General features: G+C 62.9%; 1 protein-coding gene across 5 annotated transcripts; it reads right to left on the reverse strand.

Moving 5' to 3' along the window:
• Window positions 1-877: 877 nt before the first annotated feature.
• Window positions 878-22,285, reverse strand: SLC6A9 (solute carrier family 6 member 9). 5 transcript variants are annotated; one of them, XM_069862963.1, is made up of 14 exons: window positions 22,156-22,285; window positions 16,759-16,899; window positions 7,689-7,845; window positions 7,393-7,524; window positions 5,679-5,931; window positions 5,470-5,602; window positions 4,550-4,684; window positions 4,367-4,470; window positions 4,053-4,290; window positions 3,830-3,964; window positions 3,461-3,560; window positions 3,123-3,223; window positions 2,762-2,932; window positions 878-2,654 (listed from the first exon to the last, which is right to left on the reverse strand). In XM_069862963.1, exons 2-14 carry the CDS (start codon window positions 16,786-16,788, stop codon window positions 2,442-2,444), a joined length of 1,902 nt encoding a protein of 633 aa, XP_069719064.1. In that variant the 5' UTR covers window positions 16,789-16,899; window positions 22,156-22,285; the 3' UTR covers window positions 878-2,441. The 5 variants fall into 5 exon arrangements, with proteins under 5 accessions (XP_069719064.1, XP_069719062.1, XP_069719063.1 ...); XM_069862961.1 differs by lacking the exon at window positions 22,156-22,285 and adding an exon at window positions 19,194-19,340; XM_069862962.1 differs by lacking the exon at window positions 22,156-22,285 and adding an exon at window positions 17,180-17,719.
• Window positions 22,286-24,701: the final 2,416 nt, after the last annotated feature.

Genomic DNA, 24,701 nt, shown 5'->3' on the forward strand with positions numbered 1-24,701 from the left:
TGCCCTCGCCAGCTGGGTTCTGGGAGGCAGAGCCCCCACTTTCTGTTCTGCCCAACCTTGGAGACCCCCAGCTCACCCAGCTCTGGCGGCTCCTGCCCTACAATGTGCCCAGGGCACAGGTGGGGCAAAGCTGAAGCCAAAACAGCTGTAGAACATTTGCTGCACCCCCTTCCCCTTGAAGACAATCCTTTCCCAGCAGGGACAAACCTCTGTCCCACATCTTCTTGTACTTGGCACTGGTGAGACCACTCCTCGAATCCTGTGTTCAGTTCTGGGCCCCTCACCACAAGAAGGATGTTGAGGCTCTGGAGCGAGTCCAGAGAAGAACAACGAAGCTGGTGAGGGGGCTGGGGAACAGGCCTTATGAGGAGCGGCTGAGAGAGCTGGGGGTGTTTAGCCTGGAGAAGAGGAGGCTGAGGGGAGACCTCATTGCTCTCTACAGCTACCTGAGAGGAGGTTGTGGAGAGGAGGGAGCTGGGCTCTTCTCCCACATGACAGGGGACAGGATGAGAGGGAATGGCCTCAAGCTCCACCAGGGGAGTTTCAGGCTGAACATTAGGAAAAAAATTTCACGGAAATGGTCATTAGGCACTGGCAGAGGCTGCCCAGGGAGGTGGTTGAGTCACCTTCCCTGGAGGGGTTTAAGGGATGGGTGGACGAGGCGCTGAGGGGCATGGTTTAGTGATGGATAGGAATGGTTGGACTCGATGATGCTCCAAGTGGAGCAAGGGAGCGTTCTCCAGCACCCAGCCTGGCTGCTCTGTGCTGGTGCTGGGCATCCAAAGGGAAAAGGGCTGCACTCCTGGAATGTGGTCCCTCATTCTCCACCCACCGCCCTGACCAGGTTCCCCAAAGAAGGGCACAGCAGGACACAGCCTCAGGAATATAAATCTCATTAAAATCTAGGATACTTTAGAACTCTACACCAGGAGAGACACTGGCACAGGCAGCGCTGCCCAGGGACGCGCGCGTTATTGCTAACAATTAGAGGTGAAGAGTAGCGGCGTGACACGTGGGGCAGGGCATGGGCACCATGCGGGAACCTGTGCCCCTCGCCACAACATGGCAGGGGGGTTGGGACGGGGCCGGGGGAGCTGGAACGTCCTGCTGGGGCTCAGCACCCACTGCCACTGTGCCAAACTGCGCCGTGTCCCCCGTGCCAGCCTCGCGGCTGCAGCACAAGGAACACAGGGTGCTGGCTGAGTGGGGAGCAGCAGGGTGGGACCCTTCCCAAACCAAAAGCTCTGAGTCCTTTTGGCTAGAGCTGGAAGACAGATTTGAACCCACCTGGCCTTGCCAGTGCATCCTGCTCCATTAATACTGACCAGAGACTGAGCATCCCCACATGGCTCGGAGCAAGCAGGCTGGCACAGCCCTCCGTGTCTCCGCTGGTACCTCTTGCTAGCAGTAGCTGGGGTGGGGGCTGCTCCATCCTGCTCCCCCTTAGCACCGTGGAAGGTCCTCCTGCCCGTGCCAGGGCTGCTGGGGAAGAGCTGGACCCCGGCACTGCCCCATCGCCCCTCAGCCAGTGCTCCCCAGCCTCCTGCCCCACGGGTGGGCAGGCGGCAGTGCCGGGCTGTGCCCACACCGCTCATGGCTGTGCCCAGCTTTGCGGGTGGCACCCCCAGCCCCACACTGGGGCCACAGGGCGTTGTGGGGTGTGGGAGTGCAGGGGCAGGTCCTTCCAGCTCGCCCCCTGTGCAGCCCCACAGTACCGTGCGTAAGTGCATGCCCGTGTGTGCCATGTGCGTGCCCGTACCGCGCCTGTGAGGGACACGCACACGCACACACGTGTGCTCTAAGTGCTTGTGTCTTGTACCGTGCGATCCCACTGCCTGTGCAGGCAGCGCGCTTGCCCCCGTCAACCTGTGCTGGCCCGGTGCTTGGCACCGGCCCCGGGCACGGCCACCCTGCGGGCTCTGAGCCACAGCAGACGCTGGCCCGGGCCGGGTGTCCCTGCAGTACCAGCCCCGTGCACACACAACTTGGGCCGCTGCGGGCAGTGTCCGTGTGCCCCAGACCCCGTCCCACCCCACAGCAAATCCATGGGCAGGCCAGGAGGGTGCCCCATGGTGGGGCAGGCTGCCTGGCTCTGGGGAACTGGGGGCACATCCCTCTACCCCCACCCCGATCCTGCGCATCCCCCCAGGGCAGCGCCCCTGCAAAGTGCCTCTGGCTCCCGGCCCTCCCGGGGCTGTGCCCCCTCCTCTCTCGTCCCAGCTTTGTGCACAATGGTTACCGTAAACACAAGGGTTACCGAACGCCATCGGGGGTGGGGGGGGCAGGGGGGGTTAACCGGAGAGGAGGTGGAGGGGTCTCGGGGACAGGCGCTGAGAGCCCCCCGCGGTCCGGTGCAGCCCGGAGCCAGGCTCCGCCAGCGGAAGGTGCGAAAAGTGTCACCGCGTGGGAGGGGTTAGAGGGGGTGCAGGGGTGGCAGGGGGTCACAGTCTGGAGTCCTGGCTGTGGGCTGAGCCGTTGCTGCCCTGCACAGGGGAGGCAGCCGCCACCTCGCTCCGGCCCTTCTCCGGCTGCAGGGGCTGTACCTCCAGGTGGGACTCGGTGGAGGGGCTGAACGCTGGGGCGTAGCGCCCGCTGCGGTGCTCTGCCAGGGCCGGGCCCCAGTCCTTGCTTGCCGTGGTAGCATTTTTCAAGCGCTAGAGAGGGAAGAGGATGGGGATGAGGTTAGCCCCTGCCAGGTTTCCCTGCCCCAGCCTTCCCCAGGGGGATATGGATGAGGTGGGTCTAGCCCCTAGCCACCCACCTCCAGCAGTGTGTCCCCCTCAGAGCAGCACACTTTGTAGATGGCGTAGATGGGGATGCAGATGACGGAGGAGAGCGCCATGAGGAAGCCGATGCTGATGGCCCAGGTGGGGTAGACGTAGTCATTGTAGGAGACGGGCTGGTACTGGATCACTGTGAAGACCAGGATGAACTGGGGAGGGATAGGCAGGATCAGCCAGTGGGGAGCAGCCAGCCTGCTCCGTGCCCCCTCAGCTGCCCCGCTCTGCCCCGTCCCTGCCACTCCCCTGCAGCCCTGCACCCCCTTCCCCAGGGTGGGCAAGTGGGTGCCCAGGTGGGCTCCCTGCCCCCTCCTCCTATGGCCCCGTGGTCACGATGCTCACAAAGATGATGGCAGGTGAGATGAAGCGCCAGCAGATCTGGAAGAAGAGTGGGGGCGGGAAGCCCAGCATCATCTCAATGTCCTTGAAATAGTTGCGGTGCCCTGTGGGGACAAGTGGCCGTCAGCTCTCGCATGGCTGGGCTGGGGCCCCGGTGGGACCCCAAGCTCCTCCCAACCCTGCCCAGCACCAGCTCCAGACCCTGGGTGGTGGGACCCACCAGGCTCTTCATTTTCCTGATTGGCTGATGGTCTTGCACGCACACAGCCAACTGCTGACTGACTAGAAGTTAGCACATTGGCTTCCCGACTGGCCGATTGGCTGCACGCAGTTGCACCTACCGTAGATGTACATGATGGCCACGCACATGATGCAGGAGATGACAACCAGGGAGAAGCTGGCAGCGTAGTTGTCCATCAGCAAGAGCCAGTAGATGCCAGCCTACAAGAGGGACCTGTTGGCATGGCTACCCCAACAGCACAGCAGCACAGCCCGGTTGGCATGGCAATGGCTGATGCCAGGGTTGCCATGGTGACACTTAGTCTGGATACCATCACCAGTGTTGGCATGGCAACACCAGGCTTTTGGTGTCACCGTCACCACCATCACCGGGCTGGTCACGGCAGCAACGTAGGCATGACTGATGGTATCAGTGTGGCAAGGTCACCATGGCAACAGCACCCCATCACCACAGTCCCGCGGACACCTACCTGTGTGGTGAGCGGGACGCCCAGCAGGAAGCCCGCCACGGCCACCCCCAGCGTGACGAAGGTCTTCCTGCGGATGATCCACTCATTGCCCACCTCATCCACGATGGCCGTGACCAGCGTCTCCAGCAGGCAGAACTGCGCATGGGGCACAGAGGGGACAACATGTCACAGCTTGGCCCCACCACACCGTGCCACCCACCCCAGCGCCCCCACCGTGACCAACCTGCGTGCCCAGGCCCAGGAGGATCAGCATGAAGAAGAAAAGAACGGACCACAGGGGCGAGATGGGGAGCAGGGTGAGGGCCTCGGGGTAGGCAACGAAGGCCAGGCCGGGGCCGTGGTCAGCCACCTTGGAGACATCCACACCCAGGTGGTTGGCCATGAAGCCCAGGATGGAGAAGATGACAAAGCCGGCGTAGACACTGGTAGCGCAGTTGGTGATGCTGATGATGATGCTATCCCTGTGGGGAGAGGGGTCAGGGCCAGCCCTGGCTAGGGGGCAGCAGACGGGCTGGGAGGCTGCAGCCGGGCACTCACCGGTAGCAGTTGTTGTGGAACTTGTTGTAGGACGCCATGGTGATGAGCCCACCCCAGGCACAGCCCAGCGAGTAGAAGATCTGCGAGGCTGCGTCGCCCCACACCTGCGGTGGTGGGTTGGTCAGTGTGGTGCCCCCAGCCCCACTTTGCCCTGGTCACCCTCCACCTCTCGTCCCTGCTCACCTTGGCGTTGAGGATCTTGTCCCACTGGGGTGTCAGGTAGTAGGTGATGCCAGTGAGGGCCCCCTCCAGCGTGATGCCGCGCACGAAGAGGATGGTGAGCACCACGTAGGGGAAGGTGGCCGTGAAGTACACTACCTGTGGGGTGGCACCTCAGTGGGGTGGGACCACAGGGAAGGGCTGTGGCCTTGGATGGGAGCAGGGATGGAGCTACAGGTCAGGGGAGGGGTTACGGTCCAGAGCTTGGAGCAATGGACCAGGAGGAGAGAGTATGGTCCACAGTCACAGAATCATAGAGTTGTTAAGGCTGGAAAAGATCTCTAAGATCATCTAGTCCAACCACCAGCCCAACGTCCTGAAGTGCCACGTGGTTGAGTCACCTTCCCTGGAGGTGTTTAAGGGACGGGTGGATGAGGTGCTGAGGGTCATGGTTTAGTATTTGATAGGAATGGTTGGACTCGATGATCTGGTGGGTCTTTTCCAACCTGGTGATTCTATGATTCTATGATCTATGTGCTTTTTGAATGCCTCCAGGGATGGAGACTCCACCGCTTCCCTGGGCAGCCTGTTCCAATGCTTCACCACTATTTCAGTAAAAAAATTTTCCTAATATCCAGTCTAAACCTCCCCTGGCATAACCTGATGCCATTTCCTCTCATCCCATCACTTGTTAACTTGGGAGAAGAAAAGGGTGAGGGAAGGTGTGGTGTAGCCACAGGCAAGGACCTGTTCCCATAAGCCTTTCCCGAGTGGGAAGAACACGCACAGAAGGCTGCGATCATGTCTAAAAGAGAAGGGGCCATGTCCACAATGGGAGGTACACCCCCTATAGTAGAGGACCTAAGGCTAGAGGGGGTGTAGACATCTATAGAGGAGGGATGGCCACACCAGGGGGTGGAGCACAGGGGAAAATGTGCAGGTACCTTCCCCGAGGATTTGACGCCCTTGATGAGGCAAAGGAAGACGATGACCCAGGAGACTCCGAGGCAGCCCAGGAGGGGCAGCCGCACTTCGCCCAGGTTCCCGATGTCATCCGATAGCTTCAGCACGTAATTCCTGAGCGGAGAGCGGCCGGTGTCAGTGGGACACCACCACCAGCACTTCCCCCAGCCACCATCCCCAACCCCGGTACCTCCAGTACTCCTCGCTGGGGCTGGTGCGCTTCTGGGTAGTGTTGAGGATGTTGGTGAGGTTGAAGGTGGCGTGGCTGGAGAGGTTCCCGTCCAGCACCCCTGCACAGACAGGCGTGTTCCAGGGGTTGCTGCAGTACGTCCAGGGGAGCACCCGCGTCATGGACACAAAGAAGTAGTAGAAGGCAATACAGATCACCACGTTGTAGTAGATCCCGATGTATGTGGACACCACCATCATCCCGTAGCCCACGCCTGGGAACAGCACCGGGGAGGGGTGAGTGGCATGGTGCGGCACGGCGCGGCGCGGTGCGGGGAGAGCAAGCGGTGCTGTCAGCATCCTTGCAGCCGGGCTGTGGCTTGGGACCTGCCTATGGCACTGAAGTGGGAAGCACCACATGTCTCAGCCTGTGATTCTATGATTCAGCCCACCAGTGTGCACGGGCTACTCTACCTGTGGTGCTGAGGGGCCCCTGGGACGCATGGCAACACACACACAGGGGGCACAGCCTGTAGGGCTGCAGGCAAACTCTTGGGGTCTGGAGACTTCATAGAATCGTAGAATCACCAGGTTGGAAAAGACCCATTGGATCATCGAGTCCAACCATTCCTATCAAACACTAAACCATGCCCCTCAGCGGCTTGTCCACCCATCCCTTAAACACCTCCAGGGAAGGTGACTCAACACCCTCCCTGAGCAGCCTCTGCCAGTGCCCAGTGACCCTTTCCATGAAAAATGTTTTCCTAATGTCCAGCCTGAACCTCCCCTGGTGGGGTTTGAGGCCATTCCTTCTTGTCCTGTCCCCTGCCACTTGGGAGAAGAGCCCAGCTCCCTCCTCTCCACAACCTCCTTTCAGGTAGTTGTAGAGAGCAATGAGGTCTCCCCTCAGCCTCCTCCTCTCCAGGATAAACAACCCCAGCTCTCTCAGCCGTTCCTCATAAGGCCTGTTCTCCAGCCCCTTCACCAGTTTCATTGCTTCCTTGGAGAACCTTTGGGCGGGGGGTTCTCCAAGCACAGCCATGGTGACTTTAGGGCTGCAGCTACCTACACCAGGCCACAAAAGCGCGGGAACGTGCACCCGGGCTGAGCCAGCCACGGTGCGGAGAGCGTCGGAGCGTGTGCATGGGCAGCTTGTGCTCAAACGTGACGTGTGGGTGCACGACCCAGCAGGCAGCATGTAGACATGCATGTACCAGGGGAGCTGACAGCACCAGTCTGCTAGGAGAGAGAACCAGAGCGGAGCCCAGGCACGGCAGGGCAAGGTCTGAGCACGGCCTGCGCCCATGCGTGTGGGCACACGGGGCAGGGAGAGGAGTGTGCCCTTGGCCGGAGGGCGGCGTGTTCAGGGGAGCTGAGTGGCCTCTGCGGGGGTGACGTGCAGGGGACACGTGTGGTGTGTGCAGGGATGTGTGTGTAATTCCTGCCGTGGATGCCAGTGCAGGGCTGGGGCGTGCACAGGGGATGCGCTCGGAGTGCAGGGACGTGTGTAACGTGTGCGGGGCACGCCAGGCGGGCTGGGAGCCCCGGGTGGTGCAGCCTGGGGTGGGTGTGCGCACAGGGGACCCCTGCGACGCAGGCACCGCTGCGTGTGCACGGTGTGCAGGGCTGTGCAAGCCGCAGGTGCCTGTGTGGGACTGGGTGCTGTGCAGGGGACACGAGGTGTGTGCGAGGGGCACACCACGTGCTGGGGACTGTGCCAGTGGGGAGCCCCTTACCTTTGAACATGGGGCTGACCCTCCAGACGCCGAGGCAGCCCTGGCTGGCGAACTGCCCGAAGGAGAGCTCCATGAAGAAGAGGGGGATGCCGCAAAACACCAGCATGATGAAGTAGGGGAACATGAAGGCACCTAGTGGGCAGGAACCAGAGGATGAGGATGTGCAATGACCCCTCTGGGCACTGCTGTGCCCCTCACGCTCTGCACCTGGGGCCAGCAAACACAGCATGGGGCCAGGCGCACATCCCCACCGCTGCCCCGGAGCCACCCTGCTCCCACAGCCCCCCAGCACCCACCTCCCCCATTGCGGTAGCAGAGGTACGGGAAGCGCCAGACATTGCCCAGCCCAACGGCGTAGCCCACGCTGGTCAGGACGAACTCGATCTGGTTGCCCCAGTTGCCACGCTTGACGCTCTTGTCCTGCTTGCCCTGCTCACCGGGCACGGCGCCGTTCTGCGGAGAGATGCCGTGGGGCACGTCAACTGGGGACCACCTTCGCCAGCCCCATCGGAGGGGCTGGGTGGTCCCCCCCATCCCTCCCTCATGCCAGCGCCCCCCTCCTCGCCACACACAGGCAGTGCCAAGGAGGGGGGAGGGCAGCGGTGGCGGCCCCCCCAGATGAATAGCTCTGCTCGGAGCCCGGCTGCGGCGAAGGAAGAGCCTGCAACTCATACAAAGCAGGTCCGGGCGCCTGAGCACAAAGGGGCCTCTGTTCCCGCACCCCCCTCCCCGCACCCAGCAAGACAGAGGCCCCGCTGGGCGGCTGCTGCCCACGACTGGGGGAGAATGATGGGACCCCCGGAGCAAAGCAGGGTGGGGGTCCTCCGTGAGGAGTGGGGTGCAGTGTCTAGAGCAGGCAGGGGCTTGGATGCCTCCCTGGGAAATCCTGCCGCTGGCTCAGTGCCCGCTGGCAGCACCGTGCTCAGGGCAACACAGAGAGGGTGCTGTCCAGGTGGGTCCCACCCCAGCACCCAAGCATCCCTCACCACAGATGACCTGGGTGGTGGTGGGCATGGATGGAGGCAAGAAAGAGTGCTTTGTGCAGGCTGCTACACAATGCGAGCTCACACCGGGGACGACAACAACAACAACACAGGCAGGGACATCCCGGACTGAGACAGCACCCATCACACCGCAGCTCCATCCCAGCGCAGTCTTGGGATCACACTAATCCCACCTGGATGCTGCTGAGTTCCAGCAGGTTGGCATTTTGGGGGGGCTGCGGCTGCCCTGAGCCCCTCCCATCACTCCTTGAGGCCAGGAGATGGGTGCGTGGGTCGAGAGCGCAGGTCGGTCCGTGGTCCCACAGCACCCATCACCTTGTGGGAACAGCATGGGGTGCTGGAGCTCCGTTGTGCCAGTCTCCCCACCACAGACACCCCTGTGCTCTTGCTGCATCCCCCCGTTATTCCACACACACCCCCCCCCCCGTGCTGGCTGACGCCGGCAGCGAGTGGGCCACAAATGGGAGCCGTCGCTTCGGATCTGCTCACGCCGGCGGGGCGCGGGCAGCAGGCGCGGTGCACCTAACCGTATCATTCGATTAGGGCCGGCACAGCCGGGACGTGATGCCCGGCGACTCCGGCACCGCGCTGCCAAACAAAGCCATCTGCTGCGAGCGGGGCCAGCACGCGCCGGGGGCCGCGGGGGGGCTGCCAGGGTGCAGGGCTGGGGGATAAGGGCAATGGGGGCATCAGCGGGTGCTTTGGGTCAAGCTAGAGGGGCTAGCAGGGCAATAGACCAGCCAGAATCCATGGGGAAACGATCCACCAGATATGAGCCCATGGCAACGCTGGGTCCTCACCTGAGGTCGTCTCTTTAGGTGAGGTGCTGAGCAGAAGAGGGGCTGAGGGGTTCCCGAGGTGAGGGGGGATGCTGGCACTGTCCCCATGCTGGGGCTCACTGCCCGCTTGAGCAGGCTGATCCGATCGGGAAGCCTCTGATTAAGCTGCTCGCGCTAACGAGGCTCCTAATGAGCAGCACGGCCAGCGGGAACGGGCAGTACTCCAGCTTCACTGGCAGAGGGTCTCGGGGCAGGTGACACCAAGTGCCCAAAGGGCTTCTCATCCCTATCCCAAAGCCAGAAGGCCACCCTTCTGCTCAGGTGAGGCCAGCAGAACTCCACCCCACTGCCCAGCGGGGCATCCCAGCTACCTGGCACCAGTGCAACGAGAGCACCAGGCCTCTGCCACTGCCCTCCCCCTTCCCTGCAGCGTGGGGCTTCGCTGCACTTGTCCGCAATAAGGGGGCAGCCACTTGTGTGCTCATGCATGCACAAGCGTGTACACGTGCGCACACACTTGCGTGCTCACCCCTCCGCTTGCTCCTACCTCCCTCTCTCCCCAAATCTCGGAAGGTCATCCCGTCCTTTACACTCATTAACCTCCTTCCCAACCCCACATGGGAGAAGAGTTGGGGGCAGAGCGGTGAACTCAGGCATCTGGGAAGATGAGACACACACACACACGCACAATCCCCGCATCATGACTGTGGGGCTAGGACAGAGCTGAGCTGCAAAGTGGGAGCTGCCCCCCAGCAAGGATGCAGCCTTTAAATGGGGGTCCTGCTCCCATAACCCATGCGAGTGCTCCCATGCAGTCCCAAAAGATGCCTGGCTCGGGTGAAAACACTGGGTGAGGAGGAAAAGGATGTCCCAGGCACCCCAAATTTACCCTTGTTCCCCAACACCCTTCCTCCTCCTTCCTCAGGGACACACACCCCTGCCACATGGCCAAAGCTTCCCCAGCCCAGCAGAGTGGGCATCATCCATCACCTTGCCTGGCACCGGAGTCTTTCTCATGCTAAGCAGCATTGCCTTGCACAATGCCAGCTTGGCTGGGGTGCCCGGATGTCCCCCGCTTCCCGAAGGGGCCCTGATTTATGGCTGGGAAGCTGGTGGCGGTGATAGGGTTGATGCTGGGAGGGGACGTCCCCATGGGACATATCTCCAGTGCAGTTCTCCCTCTTTCCCCCCGCCCCCCTCAAACTGCCCTTCATGGATACATTTCAGCCCACCATCAGCCTTATTTTGCCTCCTCGAAACCACTGGGGGACCCCCAATTCCTGCCCCAGCCTCCTAATGGAGTGCTAGGGCTGCTCCTGCAATGCCACCGCAATGTACCCTGATGTCATCAGCCTGATGTCATCGCTCTTCACCACGGCAATGGTGATGCCATCGTGGCTAGGCAAGGCAGGGGCTGATGGAAGGTATTAATCGATGCTAACTACATCATTTGCCAAACTAGCTCCTCTTCCAGGTCAGGGAAGTGGTGGGGCAGGATGCCTGGGACAGGGGAAACCCCAGCCTGGAGTGGGGGTGCCCAGGGAGAAGGGGACTTGGAGAGGGGTCCCTACAATTGAAGTGGCTTGAAAAAGAGTGTCCTAGATGCTCTCATCGCTCCTGGGTGCTGTGATGGGGAGTGCCCCTGTGATCAGCCCCTGCACATCTTGTCCCTGGCACATGGGGTGAAGAATCCCTAAGTGCCAGCCCTGCACCAGAGGTTGACGTGCCCTGCCAGCCTGCCTGTCCCAGCTCTGCCGGCTCCACCAGCACATCCCACCCATCGCTACCCTCTCTCTGCAGTGCCCAGCCTCACATTTACCCCTGCCCCAGGTAAGGGGGCACTCCCATAGCCAGGAAGATAGAGTGCCGAGGGGGATGCTAACATCCCAGGACCCTTCAGCAGTGCTAAACAACCCTGACCACCCCCACAGCGCAGGGAGGCTGCCCAGCCTCACCGACAACCCTGAGCGTGCTCTGCCAGCCGCCCGCAGCAGCCCCAGCCCCGAGGTGCCAAAGGGGGCTGGGGCAAACTTTGACATGGCTCCTTGATGCCCATGAAACAGGGGGGGGAGGAGAAGGGGGAGGATCTTTACTAGACTCTGCCCCCCTGCAGCACAGAGCAAGGCAAAAGGATTCTATGCACCCCTCTTGAAATCAGTAGGTTTCAGAGTTAACGATCACACGCCTGTCAGGCAATGTCTTCTCACTCCCAACACGGCTGAGGCCATGGAGGGGCTTGATGCTACACTGTTCCCTCCCTCCCCCAGGGCACCCCACATCCCTCGCTGTGGGGCTTGGGGATGCCTCCCCAGCATGCCAGGGTGCAGAGCTGCAGCTGTGCCGCGGTCCAGCAGAGCCATCGCCTCACGCTGGCACAAAGGGGCTTGGAGAGCCACAGCAGTAGGGGGATGGCACCGGCACGGCTGCCATCCAGCCTGGCACCCAACTCTGCCCCCCAAATCCGGCTCTTGCCTCTCCACTGACCTGCTGAGGGGGTCTTGGGGGACCCAGCGGCCCGTGGCTGCCATCCAGGGGGCTAGGCTGGCCGGCTCGGTGAGTCCCTGGCTTCATTGGCACCTCAGGCTCCAGCACAGCAGCCACACACCCGCCTCCCCCCCTGCCCGCTGCCTCCGGCGCTTGGCACCGCTCCCTGCTTGCCTCCCTGGCCAGGCTCGTCCCCTCGCTGCCCGCCCCGCCGTGGCACGAGCACCCACCACGCCGCCCGCCCCAGCACCATCCCTGCCTACCCTACACCACAGGGAGCCCTTGTGCCTCAGTTTCCCCACCCACCCACCCCCGAGCTATGCTCCCTCGAGCCTGGCATCCCCCACGCAGCAAGCGCAGGCAGGTCAGGCTGCACAGCGGCGCTGAGCCCCGTCCTGCCTAATGAGGCCTCATTAGCGGGTCCAGCTGCTCGCAGCCCCGCACGCTCCGGCAGGCAGTGCTGCCCTCCCCGCGGGCACCGCTGCCCATCTGGCCAGGGCAGGGACCTGCGTTTGGAGCATGGCAGAGGGACACATTCCCCTCGGTGCCCCCCATTCCTGTGGCCCAACAGCCCCAGCCCCACGCACACACCTTGCTGCCCCTGCGCCCACCCCCAGAATCATAGAATCACCAGGTTGGAAAGGACCCACCAGATCATCGAATCCAACCATTCCTATCAATCACTAAACCATGTCCCTCAGCACCTCATCCGCCCACCCCTTAAACCCCTCCAGGGAGAGTGATTCAACCTCCTCCCTGGGCAGCCTCTGCCACTGCCCAATGACCTTTTCTGTGAAAAATTCTTTCCTGATGTCCAGTCTGAACCTCCCCTGGCGCAGCTTGAGGCCATTCCCTCTCGTCCTGTCCCCTGTCACCTGGGAGAAGAGGCCAGCTCCCTCCTCTCTACAACCTCCTTTCAGGTAGTTGTAGAGAGCAATGAGGTCTCCCCTCAGCCTCCTCTTCTCCAGGCTGAACAGGCAGCTGCCTGGCCCCTCACGCTTGACTCCAAGCCCTGACACTCGAGGGCTGTGGGAAGCAGGCATGGCCCCCACTGGGGGACAAGGGCTGCGGGGACAAGTCTGCCTGCTGGCACATCCCCACCCCGGTGCCACGCTACTTCACTCAGACGTCACACCACTGGCAACATCATGGGGCCTCCATGGCATCCCTCGCAAGGTCAGTGCCCCGCAGGGGACCATCTGGCTAGCAGGAGGGCGGTGCTGCCACCCCCACATCGCCTGGGCACCCACAGCATCCCTGCTCGTCCCCTTGCCGGTGTGGGGTGGAATCCTGGTGGGGCGCCGCGTCCCCCAGGAGGGCAGGCGTGGGGTGCCCCCGACGCATGCCCGGGGTGCCCCAGCTGCTCCCTGCCCCGTGCCCCGGCTGTGGAGCACGGCCAAGGCGCCAGTGAGGCGTGATGGCGCGCCGAGGGCTGGGGGGGGGGACGGGCCGGCACTTTCGGGCGACCATCTGGGGTCCGGGCAGCGGTGGCCGCGGGCACACACGTGAACGGCACACGTGTGCGGGGCGGGCGCTCGGCACCCCCACGTGCCAGCACCCAGCGCCTGGCTTCATCCCCTCCCGCACCAGCCACCCAGCAGCTTGGGACGTGCCACGGGACAGCAGCACCCGGTTGTGCCCCTTGGGACGCCACAGACCGTGCCAGCTCTGGTGACCCCAGCCCAGCGCTCCCAGTTCAACCTCCAGCCCTGTCCCACAAGCACCTCCCACGCCCTGACACCCCACAAGGTGCCCACAAGAGCATCCCTCCGCGTCCCAGTTCAGCTGTACCACCTTGCCGAGGCCACCAACCTTCCAAGCGCTCCCAGTTCAACCTCCAGTCTGTCCCACAAGCAGCCAGGCACCTCCCACGCGCTGACACCCCACAAGATGCCCTCAAGAGCATCCCTCCGTGTCCCAGTTCAGCAGCACCATCTTGCCCGGACCACCTGCCTGCCAAGCGCTCCCAGTGCAACCTCCAGCGCTGTCCCACAAGCATCTCCCACACCCTGACACCCCACAAGATGCCCTCAAGAGCATCCCTCCGCGTCCCAGTTCAGCTGCACCACCTTGCCTGGGCCACCTGCACGCCGCTGCCTTGGGTACGCCGCTCCCCGCGTCCCCCCCAGCAGCCTGAGCACGGCACGGTGGGATCTGCTGCTCCATCCCGGCGATGCCAGGCCCCGTGCCAGCCAGCGGGAGCCCGGCGCTGCTCCCCTGGCAGCCTGGCCGGCGGGCAGAGGGGGCTGCCAGCCCCACAGGGACATGCTGCTGGAAGAAGGGCTCGCAGCAGGATCCTGACCTCCTCCTGTCATCCTAGTCCCCACCCCAGCTGGCCGGCAGTGCTGGGGCTGCACCAGTGAGGCAGGGGTACTGGGCACACTGGGGATGGCCTCAAGCTCCGCCAGGGGAGGATTAGGCTGAACATTAGGAAAAAATTTTTCACGGAAAGGGTCATTGGGCACTGGAACAGGCTGCCCAGGGAGGGGGTTGAATCACCTTCCCTGGAGGGGTTTAAGGGACGGGTGGACGAGGTGCTGAGGGGCATGGGTTAGTGATTGATGGGAACGGTTGGACTCGATGATCCGGTGGGTCTTTTTCAACCTGATGATTCTTTGATTCTATTCTATGATCCTCGAGCAGGGCTGCAGGGCTGATACCCAGAACCTGCCCCGGTGCCACCATCCCCTGGCTGGGCTCTGCCTTTCCCTGGCCCCATTCTCCCGGGGCAGACACAATTCTCCCAGGGCATTCAGGCAGAAAAATCCCCCGCCAGCCAATCGCTGCCCCTTGGTATTCCGGGAAAGGTTCCCGCAGCCAAAAGCCACTTCCGCAGCCCCGCTGGCCCCACTGCTCGCGGCACCACACTGCTGGGGTGTCTGGGACAGGCAGAGCCCCCCAGTCCTGGCAGTGCAGTGGGAGCAGTGCCCGGTGCCCGTTTTGGGGGGCAGAGGCAATGGCAGGAGCCCACCTGAGCCAGGCGCTCGCTGTGCCAGGCAAGGCAGCTCTGGAGTCAGGAGCCACTGGCAGCGCTGGAGCCTGAACAAAGCACCCTGGGGAGGACAAAACAAAATGTCCTTAAAGACTGGGGAAGGAGAGCCTCCCCACTCCCCTGTAGCTCCCTGCTGCCTGGCCACACAGGGACTGATTCAGCCTGCCCCACACTAGCCACCCATCACCAGGGCATCGGCGGGGGGGTTGTGCAGGGTCACTGCCCGCCCTCCTGCCTGTGGGTTTGGAGTGAGCGTGCATGCAGAGCTCCACACAGGCACCCACAAAACACAGAACCCACAAAAGCAGGACACAACACCCTCATCACCCCGGGACCGACAGAAGAGAGCAGGTCCTAGCTCACAGGTGGGGAAACTGAGGCACAGCTGCACATCACCGAGCCACTGCCTCCATCACCCTGTCCTTTCACAGGTGGGGCACAGCAGGCACCTCAAGCCCTGCTGCAAACCTATCCAGACCTGGGAGCTGCACGCACACCCCTGAGCAGGGGCTGCACCCCAGCCAGGCTGAGGGCTGTAGAGCAGGAGTTGCATCTGCAGGCAGGGATGAGAGGGCAGGCAGGGACCGTGCTTCTCCAGGTGACTGGCAGAGCCCTGGAGGCAGGACTAGGAGATGAGCTCCCTTCCCCAGTGACCCAGGCAGCTCAGCAGCCAGCGCAGCTCCTCCCGAGGCTCTCACAGCCGGTGCAGGGATGCTCCAGGAGCAGGGATGCTCTCATGGAGACCTGCCTTCCTCTGCACAGATCCTGCACCCACTTCTCAGCACCCCTCCAGGAAGGAGCGTCCCCTTGACCTGCACACAGAGGGCCGTGAGCCAGGGTGGCCAGCACAGCATGTTCCAGACCCTGTGGTCTCTGCCCATCCCCACCTCTCTGCGCGCCCTGGCCTTGGGGTGGGCTGGTCAGGTACGTCTGAGAAACAAGTTAAAGATTGACTGGGAGCGGATGGGCACTCCCACGCCAGGCTCCTTGCCATGGGTGCTAGGCTCGGCCGTCACACGATGCGACACCAGCTGCTCCAGTCAGGGCAAGGATGCAGCAGCAGCAGCCCAGCGAGCACCCCACACACACAGCCAAGGGCTCCTCCTGAGAAATCTGCCTTCCCATCCCACTGGCCACCCTGACCCCTCCATGCTGCCCACCACGGGCAGGATGGGTGCCGGGGTCCCTGCTGCAGGTACACAGCGAGGCCACCCTGGGACACACAGGCAGAGGAGGCACAAGCATGCTGGAAGCGCCTGCTGGAACGTGCTACTCCCCTGGCTCTTGGCTTCCCAGGGAAGCCCTGGCTCCCAGCCCTCTGGCAGGAGCGTGCAGTTATTTTGGGAAGCCCCCCGGGAAAGGGAGTGCCCAGCAATCGTGTCGGCCCTGCCATTCAGTTCCCATCCATGGGGAAAAAGGGAAGAATCAAACCCAGCCTGGGCTCACCTGCCCGGTGCAGCTCATCAGCACACTACGGGAACCCAGACTTAGGGGTCCCGAGCCCTGCACTGCACAGCGGAGCTGCCACAACTCACACGGACACACGCTGGGCTCATCCCGCATCTGCGCAGGGCACCAAAGCCATCCCTGGTGCAGGTGAGCACAGGGTAGCACGCAGCATCCTACAACGCACGGCTTGTGAGGACGGAGGGTCAGGCACCACACCTGTGCCTGGAACAACCTGTCTCTGCCCGTGCACCATCCTTCCAGCCCAGTCCGGGAGAGCCCGCCGGGTGGAGGCAGAGGGGATGCAGCCCCAAACCATGACCCTCTGGGGGCACCTGGTATGGAAGGGCACCTACACCCTCTCAGAGCAGGCGGAGGAGCCACCCAGCTGGGTTTTGCTGCCTGCCCAGAGAGCTGGGGCAGGAGATAAGCCCAGGCAAGCGCCTGAGACGGGCGATAGACACAGCAAGACATCGCACCCGGGGACCTTGGCAGGGAGTGGGCTTGAGACAAGCAGCAGCCAGCATCACAACCCCAGATGGGTGTCCCAGGGGAGCACCAAGCCTTACAGGAGCCCCGCTGTCCTGCTCCCTGCACCAGGTGCTCCAGGTCCCTGAAACAGTGGCCCATGTCAGCCCTCTGCCCGTGCCCCGGCACTTACCAGCAGCCCCTCGCTGCACTTATCGGCCATCCCTGGAGGCTGGAGCGCGGTGCCGGCTGCCCGCCGCGGGGTCCCTCACCTGCCCACACTCCGTTGCGCTGGCTGCAGCACCGACACGCTTCAATCCACAGTCAGAACGAGCTGGCAGAGGGGAGAGAGACGTCAAGAGAGATGTGACTGGTGGGGTGGGCACATCGCTGTCCCAAGCGTCCCCCTCCCTCTGAGAACCAGGGGTCCATGCCAGGCAGGTCGCTCCCCCGATGGGATCAGGGCTGGCAGAGGATGCAGCGCCCAGAGCTGGGTGGGCTACCAGCAGGGTCTCTTCCTGCTGGCTCCCAACCCCGCCGGCATCTCCGAACCCCCTGGCACCCACAGGAGCAGCAGCACCCAGATGTTTTCCAAGAAGCAGTTAAAGATTTACCCAGTGTGGACAGACGACCTTGCGGGCAGCTGGCTGCTGGCCTCCTGGCGGGTGGGCGTCAGGGGCCGTGGGCAGGAGCAGGGGCCCCGGGAGCTCTCCCCTGCCGAAAGCCGGAGCTGAAGTGGCTGTCGCACACGGCAGCACCGGGACTGGGCGCTGAGCGGGGCCAGCTCAGGGCTCAGCTGCCGCGCAGGACACAGATGGGAAACGATTGCCTTCTGCCCTGGTGCATCGCATGCACGTGCGGCGCAGGGGGGGCCGAGCCACTGGGCTCTGCCAGGCGCCAGGTGCTGCCGGACGGGGCACGGGCAGCTGCCTCCCCTGCCCGTACCCCTGCCCCAGCCCAGGGCTGCCAGAGGCCCCTGGAGAGCACTGGGGGCTGACCTCACGGAGAGGGACAGACGCTCTTGCAAAACACCAGTTTGCTTGTCTGTATGACAACACCGGTGTTTGCAGATCCCACACCGGTGCTTGGTGCCCTTGCTGGTCAGTGAAAGACCACCCGACCCCCACCAAAGGTCCCCAAACCATTGGCACCACCACCAGCCGAGGACCCCAGGGTCTGTTCCCAGACTGGAGCGATCGGCAGAGGGGTGTGAGGCCCTGAAGTTGCAGGGAGGGAGCATGGGCAGTGGAGATAAGGAGCAGGAGGCCCAGGGGATGCAGGGCGAGACCCCAGCCCTGGCCACAGCCCCTCCAGGGCAGGCAGGCTGCTGCCAGCAGATACCGCGCCCCATCACCAACCCCCTCCCGAGGAGAGGCGGCATTGCCAAGGGGAGCCGAGATGTCTTTGCTGCCACAAGCCTGGCTTCTTGCACAGCACAGAGACCTCTCAGCTGTGGGAGGCACAGGGCAGGCAGCTGGATCTCCTCCCCACCATACACCTATCACCAACCAGCCAAAAGCCACACACCCCGCGGCCCTGACTTCAACCCCGGAGACTCATTCTGCGTCCCGGGAGAGGAGAGCGCCCAAGGGGACGTCCTGCCACTCCCCTCGGGGTCTGCCAAGCGCTGATTAGGCTGCGTAGATGCTGCTGGCTTCAGCTCTCAGCCTGGCAAGGAGGTGAGGAAACGATGGGACGGACGCAGGGATGCCCGAGGCCGCAGCATCCCTCGGGAGAGCCAGGCAGGGCTGGGGATACAACGCATCAGTGCTCTCCTGGAGCTGCAGGATGCTTGAGCCTCAAGACGGGACGGTTAGCACCGTGGAAGCAGGGACACCTGGGCACCCACAGGGACTTTCATAGGGGCTGTCACACCCCAGCAGGGGATGCGACGCATGGTACCTAGGGGATGCCCGGTTACACGGTACCCAGGGGATGCCCGGCTACACGGTACCCAGGGGATGCCCGGCTACACGGTACCCAGGGGATGCCCGGCTACAGCCTGGCTCCCTCTGCTCCCTCCCGCTCGGGGGGTGGCCCGGGGCTCCGGTAGAGCCGCTGCCACCTGCGAGGCCGTTTCCTCCGCCAGCATCCACCGGGCCGGGGCTCCCCGGTATCCAGGCGAGGCGGGTAGCGGGCTGGGCTGCCACCACGCCGCTCGCCCCCCGGCTCGGCTCCTCCGCGGCCCCCCCGGCGCCCGGCACCCCCCTCTCCGCCGCCCGGTGCGGCACGGCGGCGGGGGGGGCCCCGGTTACATCAGCCGCCACGTGGTGGCTGCTCCGCCGCTCCGCCCCAGCACATGCCCGTGGAAAATTACCGCCAGCCCCCCCTTCCCGACACCGGGTCGGGTCGCCCCGGTCGCCGTCGGCCACCCCGGGCGCAGCGGGGAGCGGCTCCGCTCGTCCCGCCGCATCCCCGCGCCGCCCCGGTACCGGGAGAGCAACAGATGCAGGGAGCGCCCGGCATCCCGCTCCCGGGGCCGCTCCCCACGTCCCCGGGGCCGCTCCCGGGGCCGCTCCCGGTGTCCCCGGGGCCGCTCCCGGTGTTCCCGGGGCCGTCGCCCCCGGCAACCTCCCCGCCGAGCCGGAGCCGAGCCGAGCCGGGCATCCCGGGACGCGCATCCCTTACCGTGCCCATGCCGCCGCCCGGCCCCTCCCGCCGGGAGAGCCGCTCCCGGTGCCGCCGCCGGTGCCGCCGCCAGGCCCAGAGCCGCCACGGCCGGTGCTGCCGAGTTAATGAAAGTTTGGAGGGCTGCGGGGGCTGGCACCGCCTCTCGCCCCCGCGCTCCGCCCCCCGCGCCGCCGCGCCCCCCAGCGCCCGCAGCGGCACCGGGACCGGGCAGCGCACGGGGCGCGCAGGGCACCTGTGGGCACAGGCAGGAACCTACGGGCACACACAGGCACCTGTGGGCACCTACGGGCACCTACGGGCACCTAAGAGCACCTATGGGCACCTATGGGCACACGAGGGCACATGGCACACACGGACACGAGGCACCCATGGGCATATATGGGCACCTGTGGGCACACACAGGCACCTATGGGCACACACAGGCACCTGTGGGCACCTACGGGCACATACAGGCGTCTAAGGGCACCTATGGGCACCTATGGGCACACGGGAACACATGGCACACACGGACACGAGGCACCTATGGGCATATATGGGCACCTGAGGGCACACATGGGCACCTAGGGGCACACGGGGACACATGGCACACACAGGCACCTAAGGGCACCTATGGGCACACATGGCACACACAGACACACAGAGGCACCTATGGGCACAGATGGACACCTACGGGCACACGCAGGCACCTATGGGCACACACAGGCACCTATGGGCACATACAGGCACCTGTGGGCACACATAGGCACCTGTGGGCACACGTGGGCACCTATGGGCACATACAGGAACCTACAGACACACTGAGGCACCTGTGGGCACCTATGGGCACCTACAGGCACCTAAGGGCACATGTGGGCACCTATGGGCACCTATGGGCACACGGGCACATGCGGCACACATGGACACGAGGCACCTGTGGGCATATATGGGCACCTGTCGGCACACACGGGCACATGTGGGCACATACAGGCACGTACGGGCACACATGGCACACAGACATGCATGGACACCTATGGGCACACATGGACACCTACGGGCACATGCAGGCAGCTATGGGCACACATGGGCGCCTATGGGCACATACAGGCACCTATGGGCACCTATGGGCACCTGTGGGCACACATAGGCACCTATGGGCACATACAGGAACCTACAGGCACACTGAGGCACCTGTGGGCACATACAGGCACCTAAGGGTACATGTGGGCACCTAAGGGCACATATGGGCACCTATGAGCACACGGGGACACACGGCACACAAGGACACACTGAGGCACCTGTGGGCACACACAGGCACCTATGGGTACACACAGGCACCTATGGGCACATACAGGCACCTATGGGCACCTATGGGCACACGGGGACACACAGCACACAAGGACACACTGAGGCACCTGTGGGCACACATGGGCACCTGTGGGCACATACAGCACCTAAGGGCACACAGGGACACATGGCACACATGGGCACCGAAGGGCGCACACAGGCACCTACAGGCACACGGGGACACATGGACATGTGTGGGCACATGGGGACGCATGGCACACAGGGGCACACACAGCACACACCGACACACTGCACGCATAGGCACACACGGGCACAAGTGGGCACCGCTGGGCACACTGTGCACTTGGCAAACCGTGGCGCACACAGCATGTACCGGGCACCCATGGGCACTCGGAGCCCACAGGCATGCGAACATGTGGGGGCACATGCAGGTCACACAGGACCATGGCACACAGGGACATGTTTAGGCCATCTGCTCACACACAAGCTCCTACAGGGCACATGAACACGTGCACACGTGTTTTCACGCCTGGAGAGGAATGCATACAGCATACACAGACACACACCAGCAGGGCACAGCATCGCTACAAACCCAGGGTAAGGTGGCGGTCACAGGCTCCAGCCGGGATCCGTGCAGTCATTGTGATGTACACATAGAATCACTAGGTTGGAAAGGACGCACTGGATCATCGAGTCCAACCATTCCCGTCAATTACTAACCCATGCCCCTCAGCACCTCATCCACCCGTCTTTTAAAGACCTCCAGGGAAGGTGACTCAACCCCCTCCCTGGGCAGCCTGTTCCAGTGCCCAATGACCCTTTCCGTGAAATATTTTTTCCTGATGTCAAGCCTGAACCTCCCTTGGCGGAGCTTGAGGCCATTCCTCTCATCCTGTGCATGTACACATGTGTGAGCCCTGTGCACACGCCTGTATGTCCATGCATGTGACTGCTACAGCAAGTGTGACTCCTGAGACACAGGAGTGTGTGTGTGTGTAAATCTGTACACCTATAGGCATCTATATAGGTGTGGATGTGTCTGCACATAGATAAGTGTATGAGTCTGTGCCTACATGCACGCACATGCGTGTGTGCATCTACACATGGGTACAAACCTCCACCCCTGTGTATGTGTGCGCACCCATGCATGGGCATGGATGGACATGCAAACACGCGTGTGTAGCCATGGATTCACACACAGAGCCATGAATACCTATGTACATGCATGTCCCTGTACCCGTGTATATGCACGCTTGCATGTGCAGCGAGTGCACGCCCCCGCAGCCCAGGCCAGATGTTTCCAGTAATGCATGACGGGTGCGCCAGCGGCCGCCCCTCGCCTGGCCCCTCGCCGACGCCTTCCCTCCCATTCCCGCTTGGCTCACCGCGTGCCGGGACGGGTGCCTGCACCCCGGCACGCTGCCCTGCCCCGGGATCGTTCCCAGCTCCCAGGGCACGCTGCACATCGGGCACTGGGGCAGCTGTGGGGAGCATGGCAGGGATGCAGTTGGGGGGCCCTGCACCCCACAGCCCAGCACCCCAAGCGCAACAACAGCTCAGCCCTTCCCACATCCCTGTCCTCACTCCATTGGGTGGTGCTCTCTGATTCTTTTGGCCTCTCCATGCCAGGGCTGACCCCCTTGGTGCTCCAGCCAAGCTGGGGAGCATCCCTTACCTATCTGACCGGGGTTCTCCGTTGTCCCTTCGGGTTGCTGCCTGGTTAAGGGAATCCTCCTCACGGAGTAGGGTGAAGGTTGGAGCGATGATGGAGTGGGAGCCCCAGGGGTGTCTGCAGGCCCAACCACCACGGGCTCGCCAGAGCGTGTGGCTGCAGGATGGGAGACGGTGCCAGCACGCTCGCACGCCGACACTGCTTTCGTTTTGCAACTATGGTAAAGCCAGAGTCAGGGCACCTACAGCAGGAAGGGGAGGGCAGCAAAAAAATAAAAAGGAGTGGGTGCTTGGGTCCTCCCAGGCCCTCCCAGCACCAGTGCGTGGCTGCTCCACCCTAGGAGCTAGGTTGCTCCCTCCCAACTGCGCAGAGCCTCACCCCCCAGTCTGCAGCCCAAATCCAGCATCCCACACCTGGCATCCTGAATCCAGCATCCCACGCCCAGCGCTCTGCATCAGAGCCAGAAACCAGCCACAACCCACACCCCTGCCCCAGGGTCTGGGTTTTGGGCAGGAGCTTACAGCCACTGAGTTGCAGACTTCTTCCTCAAGAGATGGATTTCACTGGATGAAACTCGTGGTTTCAAGCCCCAGCACAGCTTCATGCAGGCAGAGGTGGTGCCAGAGCTTCTGCACCCAGCATCTCTGTCCTGGCATAAGCCAAACTCAAGGAGAGTCATTGGGATACGTGAGGTGTGACAGGCTGTGCTGGTCCTACAGGGACCAGAGGTCATTGTGTCCCAACCCTCAGGGGTCCTTGGAGTCTTACTCCCTTTCTGTCCCTCTCCTCTGCGTGCTCTCCCCTGTCTTGACACGGAGAAACAGGAGAAGGGCCCTCCAGTCCCCACTGGGTCAGCTGAGGGGCTGCTCCTGCACCCCTGCAGCGTCTGAGATGCTGCAGTGTCCTCGCAGGATCCTGCAGCTGGGTGCAAACACCCTCTCCCCAGGAACCTGGGCACTTCACACAGTTGTGCCTTTGGCCACTGTCCTGCTGTGCCAGCCAAAAACTTCCCTGGGGTTCTGTAGGGCCCAAAGCCACGGCAGCCGCGAAGACCAGCGGTGGTCCGTGGGGTGGGAAGCTGTGGTGCCAGGAGGGTGCAGCATGGGTGAAAGCCTCTAGCTTGTCCTTGTACCCTCTTCACCCATCTCTCCCCTCCTGGTAGCAATCATTCCCCCGCCTTGGGACACCAATCTCCTTCCCTCCTCACCACTCCTGCTCTAGACTGGCAGGTGTCATGACATCCCCTAGGTCGGGGTGACGCTGCAGCACCCCTTCCCTGGTGCAGTGACGTCGTGGTGGCCACGGCATCTCTGTAGGGGACATGGGTTGGCATGCCAGCGTCACCACTACCTCAGCAGGATGGCCTCTTCACTCCTCTCCCATCTCCATGGGTGCTGTTGCCTGGGAAACCATGGGCAAACGCAGGCAGGGATCCAGAGGGGCGAAGGGTGAGGAGGAAATGCCTGCTCCCAGCACCTGAGAGAGGGCTGGGCCAGCCGAAACGCCAGCCAGCTCTGGAAATTTCCCTTGTGCCAGGCCTGTGGCATGGGGCCATCTCCAAGTGCTTGGAGGGCTGGTGTGATCCAGAGCTTCTCCATCAGTCTGGAGGTGCGTCAAATGCAACAGGATTTAATACTGCCCCCCTCATGTACCCAGAATGGGTGCTGGCTGTGCACCTCCTTGGTGTGTCCCATCCCTGGACATTAGGAAAAAATTCTTCACAGAGAGGGTCATTGGGCACTGGAACAGGCTGCCCAGGGAGGTGGCTGAGTCACCTTCCCTGGAGGGGTTTAAGGCACGGGTGGATGAGGTGCTGAGAGACATGGTTTAGTGTTTGACAGGAATGGTTGGACTCAATGATCCGGTGGGTCTCTTCCAACCTGGTTATTCTATGATTCTATGATTCTATGATCCCTCTTCTTGAGCGCTGTGAGCTCCAGTGCTGCAGGGTCTGGATCTGGCCCCGAAGTCTCCTTGTGGTGGGCTGCTGCAAGCAGACCTGGGGGCTCCCTGCCCTGGGTCATACTCCCAGCACTCGTGTGTGTGCCAGGGTGGGAGGCAGGAGGAGAGGAAAGTTCAGCTTTGGAGTGGTGGTGTGCAACCGAAAGCAGCTGGTTTCCTTTCAAACCAACTTCTCGGAAGCCACCCACAGCTCCCTAGGCTGTGATACAGACTCAGAGGGGACCAGGCTGCAGAGACCGGGGGACGACACACTCTGGGGTGACCCTCACCTGAGCTCTGGATTCTAGAGAGAGAGAAGGATGGCAGGGAACACCCTCTGCCATCAGAATGGAGGGGATGAAGGTAGAAGTCCCCACACCGGCTGGAGGTGCCTGCTCTGGGGCTGGCACAGCTGCCCCTGCATTATCAGGAAGGATCCCATAATGGGGCAGGGGAAGCTCTGGGGAAGAGCCACTAGCTTGTATTTTGCCTTTCCAGCTATCCCATCTTCCTTTCCTCCCCTGCATGTTCTCCTCATCCTGCCCAGCACAGGGAGAGAGGAATTGGTCCACCACAACGTGTCATCTCCTGCCCCACTGCTCCCGCGA

The sequence above is a fragment of the Phaenicophaeus curvirostris genome, chromosome 8 (assembly GCF_032191515.1).
Source record: "Phaenicophaeus curvirostris isolate KB17595 chromosome 8, BPBGC_Pcur_1.0, whole genome shotgun sequence".
NCBI lineage: Eukaryota > Metazoa > Chordata > Aves > Cuculiformes > Cuculidae > Phaenicophaeus > Phaenicophaeus curvirostris.

Coding starts and splice junctions, on each gene's coding strand:
- SLC6A9 (XM_069862960.1), bottom strand. CDS start 11,746: ATGAAGCCAGGGACTCACCGAGCCGGCCAGCCTAGCCCCCTGGATGGC. Junction 4,685..5,469: donor GCGTCAAATCCTCGGGGAAG/GTACCTGCACAT, acceptor GCCACCCCACAG/GTAGTGTACTTCACGGCCAC. Junction 3,561..3,829: donor GCGTCCCGCTCACCACACAG/GTAGGTGTCCGC, acceptor TCCCTCTTGTAG/GCTGGCATCTACTGGCTCTT.